The sequence below is a fragment of the Pipistrellus hanaki genome (assembly GCF_964339955.1).
Source record: "Pipistrellus hanaki genome assembly, chromosome: 15".
Classification (NCBI taxonomy): domain Eukaryota; kingdom Metazoa; phylum Chordata; class Mammalia; order Chiroptera; family Vespertilionidae; genus Pipistrellus; species Pipistrellus hanaki.
In genome coordinates this window covers 37,784,145-37,801,954 of record NC_140517.1, presented here as the reverse complement: position 1 = coordinate 37,801,954, position 17,810 = coordinate 37,784,145, and the positions used below count along the sequence as shown (strand labels likewise).

At 43.4% G+C, this 17,810-nt stretch overlaps 1 protein-coding gene across 2 annotated transcripts; it reads left to right on the top strand.

Annotated features, from left to right (window-relative positions):
- The first annotated feature begins 203 nt into the window (after positions 1-203).
- On the top strand, positions 204-12,927 carry LOC311610093 (galactoside-binding soluble lectin 13-like). 2 transcript variants are annotated; one of them, XM_084860992.1, is made up of 4 exons: positions 204-687; positions 1,993-2,719; positions 3,047-3,244; positions 11,609-12,789. In XM_084860992.1, the coding sequence occupies exons 2-4, from the start codon at positions 2,655-2,657 to the stop codon at positions 11,676-11,678; spliced, it is 333 nt and encodes a 110-aa protein (XP_084717118.1). In that variant the 5' UTR covers positions 204-687; positions 1,993-2,654; the 3' UTR covers positions 11,679-12,789. The 2 variants fall into 2 exon arrangements, 1 of the variants encoding a protein (XP_084717118.1); XR_014792899.1 differs by lacking the exon at positions 204-687 and adding exons at positions 1,464-1,845; positions 3,769-3,870 and having other exon boundaries at positions 1,993-3,244; positions 11,609-12,927.
- The last annotated feature ends 4,883 nt before the right edge of the window (positions 12,928-17,810 follow it).

Genomic DNA, 17,810 nt, shown 5'->3' with positions numbered 1-17,810 from the left:
GACTGGCTTATTTTCCTTAGCATAATGTTCTCCAGTTCCATCCATGCCGTTGCAAATGGTAAGAATCTTCCCCCCCCCTTTTTTTTTTTACCACAGGGTAATATTCCAATGTGTAGATGTACCACAGTTTTTTATTTTTATTTATTTATTTTTTTAATATATTTTATTGATTTTTTACAGAGAGGAAGGGAGAGGAGAGCTAGAAACATCGATGAGAGAGAAACATCAATCAGCTGCCCCCTGCACACCCCCCACCAGGGATGCGCCTGAAACCAATGTACATGCCCCTGACTGGAATCGAATCCAGGACCTCTCAGTCAGCAGCCCGACGCTCTATCCACTGAGCCAAACTGGTTTTGGCTGTACCACAGTTTTTTAATCCACTCATCTGCTAATGGGCACTAAGGCTGTTTCCAAACTTAGCTATGGTAAATTTGCTGCTATGAACATAGGGGTGCACATATCTTTTCTGGTTGGTATTTCTAGTTTCTTGGGATATAGGATGACTGGGTCAAATGGGAGTTCCATTTTTAGTTTTTTGAAAAAATACCATTCTGTTCTCCACAGTGGCTGCATCAGTCTGCATTCCCACCAGCAGTGCACGAGGGTTCCTTTTTCTCCACATCCTCTCCAGCACTTGTCGTTTGTTGATTAGTTGATGATAGCCATTCTGGCAGGTGTGAGATGGTACGTCATTGTCATTTTGATTTGCATCTCTTGGATGATTAGTGACTTTGAGCATGTTTTCATATGTCTCTTGGCATTCCTTATATCTTCATTCAGAAAGTATCTATTTAGGTCCGTTGCCCATTTTTTAATTGGATTGTTTATCTTCCCTGTAAATGCTGTATGAGTTCCCTTTAAATGTTGGAGATTAAACATTGGCAAGTATGTTCTCCCATGCAGTGGGCTTTTTCATTGTTTTGCTGATGGTTTCTTTTGCTATACAAAAGCTTTTTATTTTGATGTAGTCCCATTTGTTTATTTTTCTCTTTAGTTTCCATTGCCCTAGGAGCTGTATCAGTGAAGAAATTGCTCCAGCATATGTCTGAGATTTTGCTGCCTGTGGATTCCTTTTAAGATTTTTATGGTTTCCTGACTTATGATTAAGTCTTTTGTTTATTTTGAGTTTATTTTTGTGTATGGTATAAGTTGGTGTTGGTGGTCTAGTTTCTTTTTTTTTTTTTTTTTTTTTTTTTTTTTTTTGCATGTATCTGTCCAATTTTCCCAACACCATTTATTTTTTTTAAATATATATTTTATTGATTTTTGATAGAGAGGAAGAGAGATAGAGAGTTAGAAACATCAATGAGAGAGAAACACTGATCAGCCGCCTCCTGCACACCCCCTACTGGGGATGTGCCCGTAGCCAAGTTACATGCCCTTGACCGGAATCGAACCAGGGACCCTTCAGTCCGCAGGCCGACGCTCTATCCACTGAGCCAAACCAGTTTCGGCCCAACACCATTTATTGAAGAGACTGTCTTGACTCCATTGTATGTCCATGCCTCCTTTGTCAAATATTGATTGAGCACAGTGGTTTGGGTTGATTTCTGGTTCTCTGTTCTATTCCATTGATCTACATGTCTCTTCTTGTACTAGTACCAGGCTGTTTTGAAAGCAGTGGCTTTGTATTGAGATCCCACCTACTTTGTTCTTCTTTCTCAGGATTGCTGCAGCTATTCAGAGTCTTTTTTTTTTTATTCCAGATGAATTTTTGGAGAGTTTGTTCTAGGTCTGTGAAGTATGCCATTGGTATTTTAAGGGGGAGTGCATTGAATCTATAGATTGCTTTGGGTAGTATGGATATTTTAATGATATTGATTCTACCAATCCATGAGCTGGGTATGTTCTTCCATCTGTTTATTTCTTCCTCTGTCTCTTTTCTCACTATCCTGTAGTTTTTTGAGTATAGGTCTTTTACCTCCTTAGTTAAGTTTATTCCTAGGATCTTATTTATTTATTTTATTATTATTTTTGGTTTGTGAGCAGCAACCACATGAGCACCCGCCCCTGTCCGAGGAGCAGCAACTCACAAGCAGCCTGCCCCTGTCTGAGAAGCAGCAGCCTGGTGAGCAGCCCGCCCCCATCCGAGGAGCAGCAGCTGCCCAAGCAGCCTGCTCCTGCCAGCCAAAGGAACCACCACTGCTGCGAACAGCGCCCACCAGAGGAGACACCGCTAACTAAGGAGCAGCCACTGCCCAAGGAGCCACTGACACCCAAGGTGCAGCCCCTGCAGTACTCAACACCTAGATCTTTCAGGAGAGCAAAAATGGGTAGACAAAGAAACCTGAAAAGGAAGAATTGCCAGAAAAGCAGCTAAGTGAAATGGAGGCATGCAATACATCAGAAAAATAATTCAAACTAAGGGTCATACAGTTTATATACCAGATGGATAAAAAAATCAATTAATTTATATAAGAATCAAGAAGAAAAAAAAAGTTACATAGTTGCAATAAAAAACACTTTGGAAAGTTTCAACAGTAGACTAGGAGAAACGGAGGACTGAATTAGCAAATTAGAAGACAAGGAAGCAAAACACACCAAAACTGAACTGCAATTGAAGAAAAAAATTAAAAGAGGTTATTGAAGCTTTGGAGGTCAATTAATGCATGAGTGATACTGAAATGTGTAATTAGCATAATGGTAGCACAATGCAGTTGCAGTTCCTGAAGACCCATCTGGTGCCAGGATTAAACCTACAAGTGCATGTCTGTGGGTAAGTGTTGAAGTCTGGGATCTGGAGTCACTCAAGCATTGGAACTGAGGTTTGTCATCAAGGGACCCAGCAGTATTTCCAGAGCATGAAAAGTAGCCTCAGGCCACTGACTGTGCTCAGTGTGACACCTGGGATAAGAGATGAGGCATCTCTCCAGCCTGGGCAGGACAAGCTGAAGCACCCCACAGGGACACATACTGCAGTGTCACCCAGGAAGGCCTTCCTTCCCCCAGCAGGAGTTGGGAAGGGTGTGTTTGTGTGTGTGTGTCAAATGTGGGCCACCATGAGGAAGGGTCCTGCTCCACATGCTTCATGCTTTGCCTTTAGCATGAGCCCAGAACTGCAGGTGGATTTCCACACTGGAACTCAAGAGGACTCAGACATTGCCTTCTATTTCCGAGTGTACTTTGGCAACTGTGTGGTGATGAACAGCCATCAATTTGGGGACTGGAAATCAGAGGAGAAATACGAGGGTATGCCTTTTGTGGATGGCTGTGCATCTTGGTGCTTCAAAATGAGTACCAGGTGAGTGTACCCAGGAGCATCCACTACATGGGCTGTAAGGGCTGTCAGAGGAGCACACAGCTCTCCCTGGCCTGGCCCTCAGAGTCACTTGTGGTTTATCTCCTGCCCCTCTCATCACAGAGCACCCTCTGCTTGTATGCCATGCTCAGGTCAAGATCAGCACACATGCCTTATTCTTCATCGTGGAAAATTTCCTCCATTTTCACTTGCAGCCTTGTTTTCTACCTGTGCTATCATTCTTTCAGTTTTCATGTAGGAGATTGTTAAAATATGCATATAAATAATTATAATTAGTTTACAATTGAGTGTTTTTTCTACATTCTCAAACCCAGTTCCTCCCTCCAGAGCAACAGTTACTAGTCCCTTTAAGCTTCTTCCAGCGATATTATATGTTTGTACAAGTCTATCATCTATCTATCAATCTATCTATCTATATATCTATCTGTCATCATGTATCTTTATCTGTTTTTATTTCATTTTATTTTTTATTTTTTAAAAATATATATTTTATTGATTTTTTACAGAGAGCAAGGGAATGGAATAGAGATTTAGAAACATCAATGAGAGAAAAACATTGATCAGCTGCCTTGTGCACACCCCCCATTGGGGATGTGCCTGCAACCAAGGTACTTGCCCCCAACCGGAATCGAACCTGGGACCCCTCAGTCCGCAGGCTGACGCTCTATCCACTAAGCCAAACCGGTTTTGGCTGTTTTTATTTCATTTTAAATAAATGATGTTATAAGTATTTCTAGAAATCACACATTGAAGACTGGAGTTTATTTGTTGTAAAAAAATAAAATGTATGTTACATGCTCTAGCTGGTTTGACACAATAGATAGAGCATTGGCCTGCAAACCAAAGGGTCCTGGGTTCTATTCAGGTCCTAGGGCACATATCTGGTCAGAGCGTGTGGAGGAGGCAACCAATTGATAGGGTTTCTCTCACATAGATATTTCTCTCTGTATTTCCCTCTCTCTTCCACTTTCTTTAAAAGTCAATTGAAAAATATCCTCATGTGAGGATTTTTAAAAAATGATAATAAAAATTAGAAAAATCAGCCGAAACCGGTTTGGCTCAATGGATAGAGCGTTGGCTTGGGGACTGAAGGGTCCCAGGTTCAATTCCGGTCAAGGGCATGTACCGTGGTTGCGGGCACATCCCCAGTAGGGGGTGTGCAAGAGGCAGCTGATCGATGACTCTCTCTCATCAATGTTTCTAACTCTATCTCTCTCCCTTCCTCTCTGTAAAAAATCAATAAAATATATTTTTTTAAAAAAATTAAAGAAATCATTCTGACTGTGATGTCCTCACATTATTTAATGTTCACCTAATATTTTAATAGAAGCATTCTTAGAACTATTTAACTTGACCCTTAATTATGCACATTTAGGTGGTTTCCATATTTTTCTCTCATGAATGAAGCTGCATTCTATAGAACATTTTTCTCATTATCAACCTCCCAGTGCTTATATGAAAGAACAAATTCAGAAATATGGAATAGCTGGTCGAAAAAGTGTGTGTAATTTAAATTTGAAAAACTAAGATCTTAAAAAGTTGACTTTTTTTTCTATAGCCATGATAATAAAGTGTATATTTAAAAATTCTGATCTTTCTAAATGGAGAAGCAAAAAATTAACATCTTATTATGATTGAAGTCAGGTATCTTTTCATATACTTATAAGCTGATTTAAATTATCCTCATTTAAAATCATGTGTACAATTCTACCTCTTTAAAGAACACTCAAGCCCTAGCCGTTTTGGCTCAGTGGATAGAGTGTCAACCCTCAGACTACAGGGTCCTGGGTTTAGTTCCAGTCTAGGGCACATACCTAGGATGCAAGTATGATCTCTGGCCCTGATATATCTCCCTCGAATCAATGTTTCTCTCCCTCTCCACTTCCATTCTGTCTAAAAAGAAATGGAAAATTATCCTCATGTGAGGATTTTAAAAAAAGGAAAGAAAGGATACAGACACTCAGGATTCAGACACTCTGGCCATGAGAATCTTCTAAACTAGAGGGAAGGCTTGGCCAACATAGACAATGCAACAGAAAGTGGTAGCTCTTCAGTGGAGGAATAAGAGAATCATAGAAAATAGAGTGAACAACTGTCTGAAATAGTCGCAAAATATAGGTTATAAAGCGAAGCACATCTATTAGCTTTTGAAGTGTTATGGAGAGTTTCTGGGTGGATGGTGTGTCTATAGGGAGAATTAGAAAGTCGGTAAGTTTTCTTGGTGACAATATCCTTGTTGTAGATAATATCCTTGACAATGTAGTACTTATGACATCTCAGACACTCTGAAGCAAAATCTTCCCCCAATTTCAGACAACTAAACCAAGATATTAGTAATCTGTCCCAAGCCACAAAGCTAAAATTGGTTGTTGGGGAAAAAACTTCATACTTGGAGGACAATCAGGTGAGATTTTTAAAAAATTTAATCTTTATTGTTCAGATTATTACAATTGTTTCTTCTTTCCCCCCCCATAACTCCCCTCCACCTGGTTCCCACCCCACCCTCTACCTTTACCTCCCCACCACTGTCCTCATCCATAGGTGTACGATTTTTATCCAGTCTCTTCCCGCACCCACCACACCCCTTTCTGCCTGAGAATTATCAGTCCACTCCCTTTCTATGCCTCGATTCTATTATATTCACTAGTTTATTCTGTTCCTCAGATTTTTAATTCACTTGATTTTAGATTCACTTGTTGATAGATATGTATTTGTTGTCATAATTTTTATCCTTACCTTTTTCTTCATCCTCTTCTTAAAGAATACCTTTAAGCATTTCATATAATACTGATTTGGTGTTGATGAACTCCTTTAACGTTTTCGTATCTGTAAAGCTCTTTAGCTGACCTTCAATTCTGAATGATAACCTTCCCTGGTAGAATAATCTTAGCTGTAGGTTCTTGCTGTTCATTACTTTGAATATTTCTTGCCACTCCTGTCTGGCCTGCATAGTTTCTGTTGAGAAATCAGCTGACAATCGTATGGGTGCTCCCTTGTAGGTACTTGACTGTTTTTCTCTTGCTGCTTTTAATATTCTCTCTTTGTCTTTTGCTCTTGGCATTTTAATTATGATGTGTCTTGGTGTGGTCCTCTTTGGATTCCTTTTGTTTGGGGTCCTATGCACTTCCTGGACTTGTAAGTCTATTTCTTTCACCAGGTGAGGGAGTTTTTGATCATTATTTCTTAAAATAGGTTTTCAGTGTCTTGCTCTCTCTCTTCTTCTGGCACCCCCACAATTCTGATGTTGGTATGCTTGAAGTTTTCCCAGAGGCTTCTTATACTATCTTCAACTTTCTGGATCCTCTTCTCTTCTTGCTTCTCCGGAGGGGTGTCCTTTGCCTCTTTGTATTCCAAATCTTTGACTTCATTCTTGCATTCTTGTCTGTTGTTGGATCTCTGTATAATACTTTTTATTTCACTCAGTGTATGTTTAATTTCTAGTTGGTCCTTTTCCATATCCTCGAGGGTCTCTTTCATATCCTCGAAGGTCTCGCTAAATTTATCAGCCTTTTCTAAGAAATTCTTTTTTTAAAATAAATCTTTATTGTTCATATTATTACAAATTTTCCTCATTTTTTCCCTTCCATTGCTCCCCTCCACCAGGTTCCCAACCCACCCTATGCCCTTTCCCCACCTCCCATTGTCCTCCTCCATAGGTGCACAGTTTTTGTTCAGGCTCTTCCCGCACCTGCCACTTCCCTTTTCCCTGAGAATCATCAGTTTTGTTTGGGGTTCTGTGTGCTTCCTGGACTTGTAGGTCTATTTCTTTCAACAGGTGGGGGAAGTTTTCTGTCACTATTTCTTCCAGTATTCTTTCAGTAATTGTTCTCTGTCATCTTCTGGGACCCCTATAATTCTGATGTTGGTTCGTTTGAAATTGTCCCAGAGGTTTCTTACACTATCTTCAACTTTCTGGATTCTCTTATCTTCTTGCCTCTGTGGAGGAGTGTCCACTGGCTATTTATGTTCCAAATCTTTGACTTGATTCTTACGATCTTCCATTCTGTTTTTAGGACTCTGTATAATATTTATTTCAGACTATGTATTCTTTATTTCTAGTTGATCCCTTTTCATATCCTCATAGGTCTCGTTTATTTTATCGGCCTTTTCTAGGATATTCTGGAAAAACCTTATAAGCGTGATTTTGAACTCTATATTCAGTCGCTTTTTGTCCTCCATTTCTTTAGTTTGTGATCTGTTTCCTTGTCTCGGCATTTTCACAGTTTCCCTGAGTTGGTACAGTGGCTTTGTGTGCTAAGGTGTCCTATATGGTTCAGTGAGTCAGCCTCCCAGTTACCTGAGGTGGACAGTCTTGGTGTATCCCTTTCTGGGCTGTGTGTGCAGTCTTGTTGTTAAGCCTTGCTTGTTGTTGGTATCACTGGGAAGCGTTGATCTCCAAGCCAATTGGCTATGAGGATCAGAAGTGTCTCAGCTAGGAGGGTTTCTGTATTCCACTTAGATGGTGCGGAGTCTCAGGGTGGCACAGCCAAGCTTTAGTGAATCCCACAAGATTGGTTGCAGGCATACGCACCTCTTTGGTATAGGCGCAGACAAGCTTTGGATTCCTGTCTGTCCCTCCCTAGGAGAGTACTATTCGCGGCAAATGAGAAAGCTAGCCAGTGGGAGGGCTTCTGTGCTCTGCTTGGATGGGGCAGAGTCTCGGGATTGTGCAGACAAGCATTGGTCAGCCCCTCCCTATGTGGGTCTGGTTTCTGAGTCCCACAGTAATGGCCGCTGGTTTCACACACCTCCAAGAGATCTCTGCCCACTGCCTGACAGTCTGGCCTCTTCCTATCTGGGGCCATCTATCAGAGCAATAGGGTGCTTCTATTTTCTTCCCAAACAAGAAAGCTAGCCTCGCTTTAGCTGTCCGCCCTCTCAGCGCGCCTGGAGTAAGCCAGTAGCGAACTCGGCCCACTCTCTCCGCACTCTGCAAGTAAGCCAGCAGCAAAGTCTGGCAGCTGCCTTTTTGTAAGCTCAGTTCTCCGCACCTTCACAGTTCCTGAGGTTCAGCGTGCCTTCTCTCTCCTTCCCAGATGGTTGAGCCTCCTCTCAGCCAGCCGTCCAGAGAATCAGGGCGATGTTTCCCCTGTTTTCCAGTTCTAAATTCAAATTTGTTGTGGTAGGCTGCATTTAGGTGTCTACCCTATGCTGCCATCTTGGTTTCTACTCTAAGAAATTCTTGAATAACCTTATAACCATGGTTTTGAACTCTGTGTCCAGTAGTTTGTTCTCCTCCATTTCTTTCATTTGTGATCTGTTTCCTTGTCTCCTCATTTTCGCTGCTTCCCTGAGTTGGTAGGGTAACTTTGTATGCTGGGTGTCCTATATGGTTCAATGGGTCAGCCTCCCAGTTACCTGATGTGGACACTCTTGGTGCACCCCTTTGTGGACTGTGTGTACAGCCTTGTAGTTAAGTCTTGATTGTTATTGGTGTCACTGGGAAGAATTGACCTCCAGGCCATTTGGCTGTGGGGACCCACTGTGTCTATAATGGAAGAACTGCTGTGCTGGAGACATGTTTATGGGGCAGGACTTCTTCCAGTAGGGCTTTGGTACTCACTGAGTCTGCCTCTTGAATGTGTCCTTTATGAGAGTAGTTGAAATCTGGTGTCATCCCACACTGACCACTAGATACACTAGTTTCTGGATCTCAATGGGGTGCAGGTCAACTACTGTCTGAGGCCACCTGGCAGGAGCTACTGTAAGAACTACAGTTTTCTCTTCTTTTGGGGGGACTTGGCGGTTTTGGAGCAGTCTGACTGGGGCTGCAGTTTATTTCATTAAGCTGCCACAGTGCAGGCCATTTTTATGCAAAAGTCACTGTGTGGAGCCTGGGTGGGTTTGTAGAATGTGTGGGGTGGGGCCTCAGGGCAGGGAAGGGCCTCAGGGTATCACTTCTGCCAGTCTGATCACCCCCTAACCACTCTCCTGCCAGCCTGATTGATGCCTAACTGTTCCTCTGCTGGCCTGATTGCCCCTATCTGCCCTCCTCTGCAGGCATGGTCACCTCTAGCTGCCTTCCCCTGCAGACCTGATCCTCCCCAACTTCCCTCCTCTGCTGGCCTGGTAACCCCTAACTGCCTTCCCCTGCAGGCTTGATCACCTCCAACTGCCCTCCCTTGCAGGCCTGGCCCCTCCCAACTGCCCTTCCCTGCTGACCATCTTGTGGTGGCCATCTTGTGTCCACATGGGTGCAGCCATCTTTAACCATATGGGGGCAGCATCTTTGTGTGTTGGAGTGATGGTCAATTTGCATATTACTCTTTTATTAGATAGGATAGAGACTGGTGCATAGGTGGGGACTGGCGATTTGCCCTGACAGGTGATCCGGATCAGGGTGGGGTTTCCCTTTGGGTGTGGGGCAGCCTGGGCGAGGAGCCTGTGGTGGTTTGCAGGCCAGCCACACACCCCGGTGACCCAAGCAGAGGCTCTGGTCTCTGGGATTTATTTATCTTCTATAATTAAAACTTTGTAGTCTTGAGTAGAGACCAGGGCCAGCCAGAAAGCTTGGCTTCCTCCATCGCCAGGGAAACCCAAGACTTTGCAGGCCCTATTGCTGGAGCCATCTTGGTTGGGTTAATTTGTAGTCACTCCTGATTGGCTTCTGGGTGTGGCTTGTGTGCGTAGTGGAGGTATGGTCAATTTCCATGTTTCTCTTTTATTAGTGTGTGTGTGTGTGTGTGTGTGTGTGTGTGTGTGTGTATATATATATATATATATATATATATATACACACATATATGAGGCCCAGTGCATGAATTCATGCATGGTTGGGGTTCGGCCAGCCTGACCAGGGGGAGAGGATATGGGTGGTTTGGCGGCTTGCCTGCTGGTCAAACTCCTGGTTGAGGAGACAATTTGCATATTAGCCTTTTATTATATAGGATATACACTGAGTGGCCAGATTATTATGCATTCAGAGATCATAATAATCTGGCCACTCAGTGTATATATGCCTCGCAGAGACAGTAAGAGCACTGCTCAGCACTGCTGCTTTGAGTTGTTGAGTCCATATATTTTTCTAAAATTTTTTCCAACTACATCAGGGCTGACTCTTCCTCAAACCCTGCCCACTGTAGTACTGTTGGCAATATAGTCCGAGTTCCTCCTGTGTCACTAGTTAGAAGTGTCAGGCCTGAGCCCCCCTGCCTAGAGACTGGACCTCCTATTATACCAGGTCTTTGACAGAGAAACCTGTAGGTGTTTAAGAATGAGTCCTTATTGTAGAAGCCAGTGGCCACATAGCCGTCAGACAAAACAGTTCTTTACAGCAAAGTCCATACAGGCAACCAGCCAGACACTGGCTGGTTAACCTGTACCGTACATCTTTCCCACAAAGCAGCATTAGTCTCTGTACCCATAGCTATTATCTGAGCAGCCCCATGCTGCCTCCTAAACTCACTGCCTCACATCATAGTGGTACCTAAGCTCTCTGTCTCAGCAGCTTCTCTTGTCTCCCCTGCCCAGCACACTGGCTGGTCTCCGTAGCCTCACATATTAACTACCTCCGAGCTTCTCTCCCAGCACACTGGCTAGTTAACATGGTAGCTATATCTTAGCTCTCTATGAGCTCTTACCTTACATCATAGCAGTATCAGCTCTCAGCTCCATCTGAGCTCTCCTTTCTCCTGCACACATAGGAGTTACATTCTCTGTGCCTACCACCTCTGCTTCTCTGAGCTTTCTGTCCTCTCTCTGGTCAGTAAGCTGTATAATATTCTAGAGACAAAGAAGGTTAGCTGCCAACAGTTGACATCAATCATTTGGGTTACAGAAGGGCATAGTGTACTGTGAGAACCCTGTGACCTTGGTATCTTGGCCTTGGGCACCCTGATTAGCCTCATGCTTAGAGCAGCCTTAGCCATTCTGGTATATTGACAACAAGGCCTCTGAGTGCTCATTGACCTTGATTATCCGGGAACCTGGTGTGGTTCCCACAATGCCTTGCCACAGAAGATTTAGGGTGTAAAAATCCCTGGATGACCCCGAAAGTACCCCAAGCTAGATTCCCATTCCATATTCTCACAGTTAATAATATTCTTCCAGAAAAGAAGATAGAGCATCCAGAAAAAAAGAGCATCCAGCAAAACAGAGCCCCTTTTCTTAATACCTCCTGATCTTGAGTGCAGTGTCCTATTCTATGTATGTTTAGCACAATCCCACATTCCCTTTGCTCTCTGAACCCTAAGGCACTAGGAGATAGAGGACATCCCCTGTTCAGATAACTGTGAAGAGATGTGAAGCTAGCTTTTGCACACCAAAGCAACTTAACTCCTGAGGAGCATGTAGGATTCCCCTTTGAACCCATCCTCCTTTATTAACCTGATAACCTGCTTTCTCCAGACTTGGATCAAGAACCAGCATGTCAAATGGAGGAAACAGCTGCTACAAAGTCAGCCTAGTGTGGCACTAGAAGCACCAAACCAAACCATTTCAGTGAAGAAGGAGGTGACTCCTTTATCTGTACCCTCTACAAACATTCATCCCCCAAGTCCCAGCATTGTGAATGCTTATGACCATGAACTCCCTAAGACTTCTAATATCGAGAAATCTGGAGGGACTGGTGCAGAATGCATCATGGGATTCTCAGCCTCATGACCTCCAACAGATATGTCTGGGTGTCTCTGATTCTTCTTGGGCCTCCAATCCCTCTGACATAGGTCAATTTATACGACTATATTCCTTACCTGGAGAGGATCACCCCAGCAGTCTAGATGAGTACCTCTTCCCCAGGTGCCCTAATTGAGGGAATATGGCTGGGATTGATCTTCAGTGTGGTTCAAAATACATCCACAGCTCTTGAAAAAGGTTTGTGATTCAAATCTTGTCAAACCGAGAAACATTTCCAAATATTTTAATGGGTCAACTCCAGTCTAAACAGACCAGTTACTTATCTTTTTCTATAATAAGAAATACCTCTACACTTTTTTTAAAATCCTCACCTGAGGATATTTTTGCATTGTTTTTTTAGAGAGACGAAGAGAGAGGGAAAGACAGAGAAATATCAATGTGAAAAAAACACATTGATTGGTTGCCTCCTGCACGAGATCCAACCAGGGCCCGGCTAGGAGGAGCCTGCAACCAAGGTACTTGCCCTTGATTGGAATCGAAGCAGGGACCCTTTGGTCTGCAGGCTGATGCTCTATCCACTGAGCCAAACCAGCTAGGGTGAGAACTTGAATCTTTTAAAAATGATTCTCCAATTATGTTAAGCAAAATAAGCCAGTCAGAAAAAGATAAGTATCACATGATCTCACTCCTATGTGGAATTCAATGAACAGCATAAACTGAGGAACAAAAATAGACCCAGAGACATAGCAGCATGGAACAGACTGTCAAACCTCAGAGGTAGGGGAAGAGGGAGAAGGGATCAACCAATGAGCTCATACGTGTATTGCATAATCCATGGACACAGACAATAGGTTTGTGAAGGCCTGAATTTGGGGGTGGGGGCAGGGTGGGAGAGGTCAATGGGAGAAAAAAGGGACATATTTAATACTTTCAACAATAAAGTTTTTTTTTAAATGATTCTCCATTGATAAAGTGTGTGTGTCCACAAGGTCAGGTCTTCTATGAAATTATATGTGTTTTATAGTTTTCTTGGTAATTGTTTTGCAGACATCTATAATAATAAAAGGGTAATATGCTAATTAGACCAAACTTATTTCAGATGTCATTCCAGACCTCCTTACTGACAAGCCGGGTTAGAGGAAAGCCAACCGGGGTTCCAGGTACCTGCGGGCGGCCCGAGGGAAGCTGGCCAGGGTCCTGCGTGCCTGCGGGCAGCTGGAGGAGGGAAGCTCAGGTCCCGGGTGCTGGAGGAAAGCCAGTGCCAGCAGCTGGGGGAATGAAGGCCTACTCTTGCACAGATTTTCATGCATCGGGCCTCTAGTTGATTATAAAGCCATAAATAAAAATAATGATTTTTAAAAATTCAGAATGTGGTTTGCTTGGGAAGGTGATGATGTGAGAGATAATGGGGGGGGGGCACCTATTATTGATACTTGGATTATTTCTAGTTTGGAGGTATTATGAACGATATTGCAATGAACATTAAACAATGTCCCTGGTTAGATATTCAGCCTAGAACTGAGCCACACTCAGTCACTCATTTACTCCTGCACTCCCTCTTCACGTCTATTTTAAGTAAGCTCTCTGTGCAAGGCCCTGCAAAATTAACACCCATGATTCCTAAACCAGGCTTTCTCTCCATGTGACAGCTATCACAGTAGGGACCCTGGGAATGGGACAATTTCAGGTGTGATAGACAATTGCTTTTCATTAAATAGTGCCAGAAAATGACCTTATTGTTTTTCTGCTTTACAAATGCCCCAGGCTCACAACAGTCCTTAAAGCACAAGCTTTATTTGGGTGTTCAGCCTCTTTGATAAGGATCACGTTTCCTTAATATTTTCCAGATACTCACTTAACTCATCTTTTGGACCCTACATATAAAATGTTGGTGTAGTACCATAAACATGCTGTGGATATATCATCAGTTTGCTTTAATATGCTGCATATGCTGCTTAAATTTTACTTCAACCCATTATTGATTAAAATATTAATGTTTTAAGATTAAGAATAATGGATAGATCTTGCTTTATTATCCCTAAATGTCATGTCTACTTTGTGAAAGAAGAGTAAGGAAATTCCCATCAATTTTAATATATAGTTCATAAGACTATTGAAAGTAGTGTAGGTCTGTTTTACATTCGCAGATTAATAAATATGAAAATAATGTTTAGAGCAGAGAATCCAAGATGGCGGCATAGGTGACACCTAACTGCAACCTCACACAACAATTTCAATAAAATGCAACTAAAATACAAAATGGACATTACCCAGAACTACAGGAAAGTTGACTGACTGGAAATTCTACAACGAGAAGGAAAGAGAAAACCAGAAGGAAAATCAGAGGAGCTGTAAAAGCCTAAGGTATGGAGACAAGTTGCGCGTGGGGAGAGGATGGAGCCGGAGAGGAGGGGGAGGCTGAGTGCCTGGTTGGCGTTCCCTAGCGGGAAGGAGATAAAACCTCTGGACTGTGCTGAACCCCAGCTCCAACAGCCAGACCTTTAGAACTCATTCAGAGGGAGCCTGGGCTGTTAGGCGGAATCTCAGGGGAGCGGTGAAAGGCAGAGCCCCCGGAGGTGCGCACATTACACACAGAGGACAGACTGTTGACTCTGCTGCTAGATTGCCCTAGTGGGAAGGAGACAAAAGCTCTGGACTGTGCTGAGCCCCTGTTCCGACTGCACTGAACCCCAGTTCAAGGCCAGACCCCGGGGACCCAGGCTCATACAGAGGGAGCCTGGGCTATAAGGCAGAAATTCAGGGGAGCGGCGAAAGGAAGTCCCGGAGGTGAGCACATTGCATGCAAAGAATTGGCAGTTGACTGTGCCACTGATTGCACCTATGGATGATGACAATGGGGGGTGGGGAAAGGGCAGAGGGTGGGGTGGGAACCTGGTGGAGGGAAGCAATGGAGGGGGGAAAAATGAGGAACATTTGTAATAATATGAACAATAAAGATTTATTTTAAAAATAATAATATATTTAAGTTTCTGAGCAACATTTTCAGCATCTTTGTTTCTTTGGGAAAACACTGGTAAACTAATTCATGGTCTGTATATAAAATACTGATGAAAATTGAGTACTTTTCTAGGCTTACACTCTTGTATATGAATTTCTATTAGAAAAATCTGAAATAACTCAGAACTTTTGGTGTGAAAATCTAAAGTAAATTTATGCTTCATTCATTGGATGAATTTTGATCTATGACTCATTTATTTAAAAAAAAAAAAAGTTGAGAAACCAAGGTGGCAGCATAGGTAAGCACCTAAATTGCTGCCTTGCACAACAACTTCAAAACTACAACTAAAAGACAGAATGGAAACCATCCAGAACCACAGGAAAGCTGGCTGAGTGGAAATTCTACAACTAGAAGGAAAGAGAAAAGCTCACAAAGAATCAGAGGAGCTGCAAAGGGCTGAGGTATGAAGACATGTGCTCAGAGAAGAAGGGCAGTGAGTTCCTGGCTGGCTTTCTCTGGCAGGAAGGGGAAGGTAGCTCCCGACTGCACTGAACACCAGTACTGACTGTACTGAACCCCAGTTCTGGTTGAAACCCCATGGACCCAGGTTCATTTGGGGGGAGTCTGAACTGTCAGGTAGAGAGAAAGTCACATGGAGACTCGGGGGAGCTGCAGCGGGCAAAGGTCTGGAAGTGAGCATGCATGAATGCGCACAGAGAAAACTGACTGCTGAGGTTGCTGCTGGCTTTCCCTAGCGGAAGGGAATAGGAAGCTCCTGACTGCACTAAACCCCAGTTCCCAGCCAGCCTGGGGGAAGCTGGACTGTCAGGTGGAGACTCAGGAGCCGCAGAAGGCAGAGGTCTGGAGGTGTGCACGCAAGTGTGCAAAGAGAGGACTGACTGATGACTGCACTGCTGGCTGGAGGGAACCAGAAGCTCCCAACTGCTCTGAACTCCAGTTCTTGGCAAGAATCTGGGAATCCAGATTCATTGGGGGAGAAACTGGACTACCTAGCAGTGGGCAAAACTCGAGGGCAGCTTTTTCTCAGAAGTGCTTGCAGCAATTACCAAGGGACACTGAGACCCAGGGGCTTCATAGGGAAGGGCTGACAGGAAGCAAAGACTATCTGCTCAGCCCTGAGACTCTGCCTCATCCAAGCTGAGCACAGAGGCTTTTGCAATTTTGCAAGTCTGTCCCATAAGGCTGTCTTTAGCACAGAAGGTCTCCCAGCGTAGACAGAGCTGATCCTCACAACCATTTGGCCTGGAGGTCAATACCTCCCAGTGATACCAACAACAATCAAGACTTAACTACAACAAGCTGTACACACAGTCCACAACGGGGTGCAGCAAGAGTATTCATCTCCGGTAACTGGGGAGGCCGACCTACTGGGACCTATAGGACACCTAGCACACAAAGCTACCCTACCAATTCAGGGAAGCAGTGAAAATGCGGAGACAAAGAAACAAATCACAAACAAAATAAATGGAGGAAAAGAAATTAATGGTATAGAGTTTAAAACCATGGCTATAAGGTTTTTCAAGAATTTCCTAGAAAAGCCCATACATTTAGTGAGACCCTCAAGGATATGAAAAAGGACCAACTAGAAATTAAGTATATACTGACTGAAATAAAAAATATTATACAGAGATCCAATAACAGGAACATAAGGAGTCAAAAATTTAAAATACAAAGAAGCAGAGAGAGAAAAAAAACAACACACCAATATGGCAACGTAGTTGAGCAATTAATCTGTCACCTCGTGCAACAATTTCAAAACTATAACTAAAAGACAAAACATCTATCACCCAAAACCATGGGAAAGCTGGCTGAAAGAGAAAGGAGCACAAGTGCCGAAAAGCTGAAAAACCTAGGTATGCAGGCACGCGAATCAGGCTGGTGGCGAGCGACTCGGTGTGCAGCTTTTTTTCAACCAGAAGGGAAACAAGCTCCCAATCCCTTTGAAATCTAGTGTCTGGGGTCACGCAGGGAACCCAGAAGCCTATGGGGAGAAACTGGTCTGTGGGCCATTGGGTCCGAAAGTGAGGGTGATTTTTTTTTGCAGAGGTGCATGCAGCAATCATTGTTTACTGTGCTGGAGTACGGGGACATGGGGACTTGGAAACGCTGAAAGGCAGAGACAGCTGACAGCAGTCATCGCTGTTTGCCACGCTTCAGCCTAGTGTCATCCTGAGACCCCGCCCCACTCTGAGGCCCCGCCCTGCCCTGAAGCCAGTTCCATGCATTCTACAAACCTGCTTTTGCATAAGCAGCGAAAATGCCGAGAAAAGGAAGGAGATCTCAAACACAAGAAATGGCCGGGACCGGTTTGGCTCAATGGATAGAGCGTCGGCTTGGGGACTGAAGGGCCCCGGGTTCGATTCCAGTCAAGGGCATGTACCTTGGTTGCGGGCATTTCCCCAGTAGGGGGTGTGCAAGAGGCAGCTGATTGATGACTCTCTCTCATTGATGTTTCTAACTCTCTATCTCTCTCCCTTCCTCTCTGTATAAAAATCAATAAAATATTTTTTTTAAAAGAAAGAAAGAAATGGAGGAGAACAAAAGACTGGATATAGCGTTCAAAACCAAGGTTATAAGGTTTTTCAAGAATTTTCTAGAAAAGGTCGGTAAATTTAACAAGATACTCGAGAATATGAAAAAGAAATTAAACCAACTAGAAATTAAACATACACCGACTGAAATTAAAAAATATCATACAGAGACCCAATAGCAGACTAGAAGAACGCAAGAATCAAGTCAAAGATTTGGAATACAAAGAGGAAAAGGACACTCTTCTGGAGAAGCAAGAAGAGAAGAGAATTCAGAAAGTTGAAGATAGTGTAAGAAGCCTCTGGGACAACTTCAAGTGTACCAACATCAGAATTATGGGGGTGCCAGAAGAAGAGAGCAAGACACTGAAAACCTATTTGAAGAAATAATGACCAACACTTCCCCCACCTGGTGAAAGAAATAGACTTACAAGTCCAGGAAGTGCACAGAACCCCAAACAAAAGG

Excerpts from the sequence above, each read along its gene's own strand:
- LOC311610093 (XM_084860992.1), top strand. The coding sequence starts at position 2,655 with ATGCAGTTGCAGTTCCTGAAGACCCATCTGGTGCCAGGATTAAACCTA. Across the intron at positions 2,720-3,046 it reads CTACAAGTGCATGTCTGTGG|CATGAGCCCAGAACTGCAGG; the intron begins GTAAGTGTTGAA and ends CTTTGCCTTTAG. Across the intron at positions 3,245-11,608 it reads TGCTTCAAAATGAGTACCAG|ACTTGGATCAAGAACCAGCA; the intron begins GTGAGTGTACCC and ends TGCTTTCTCCAG.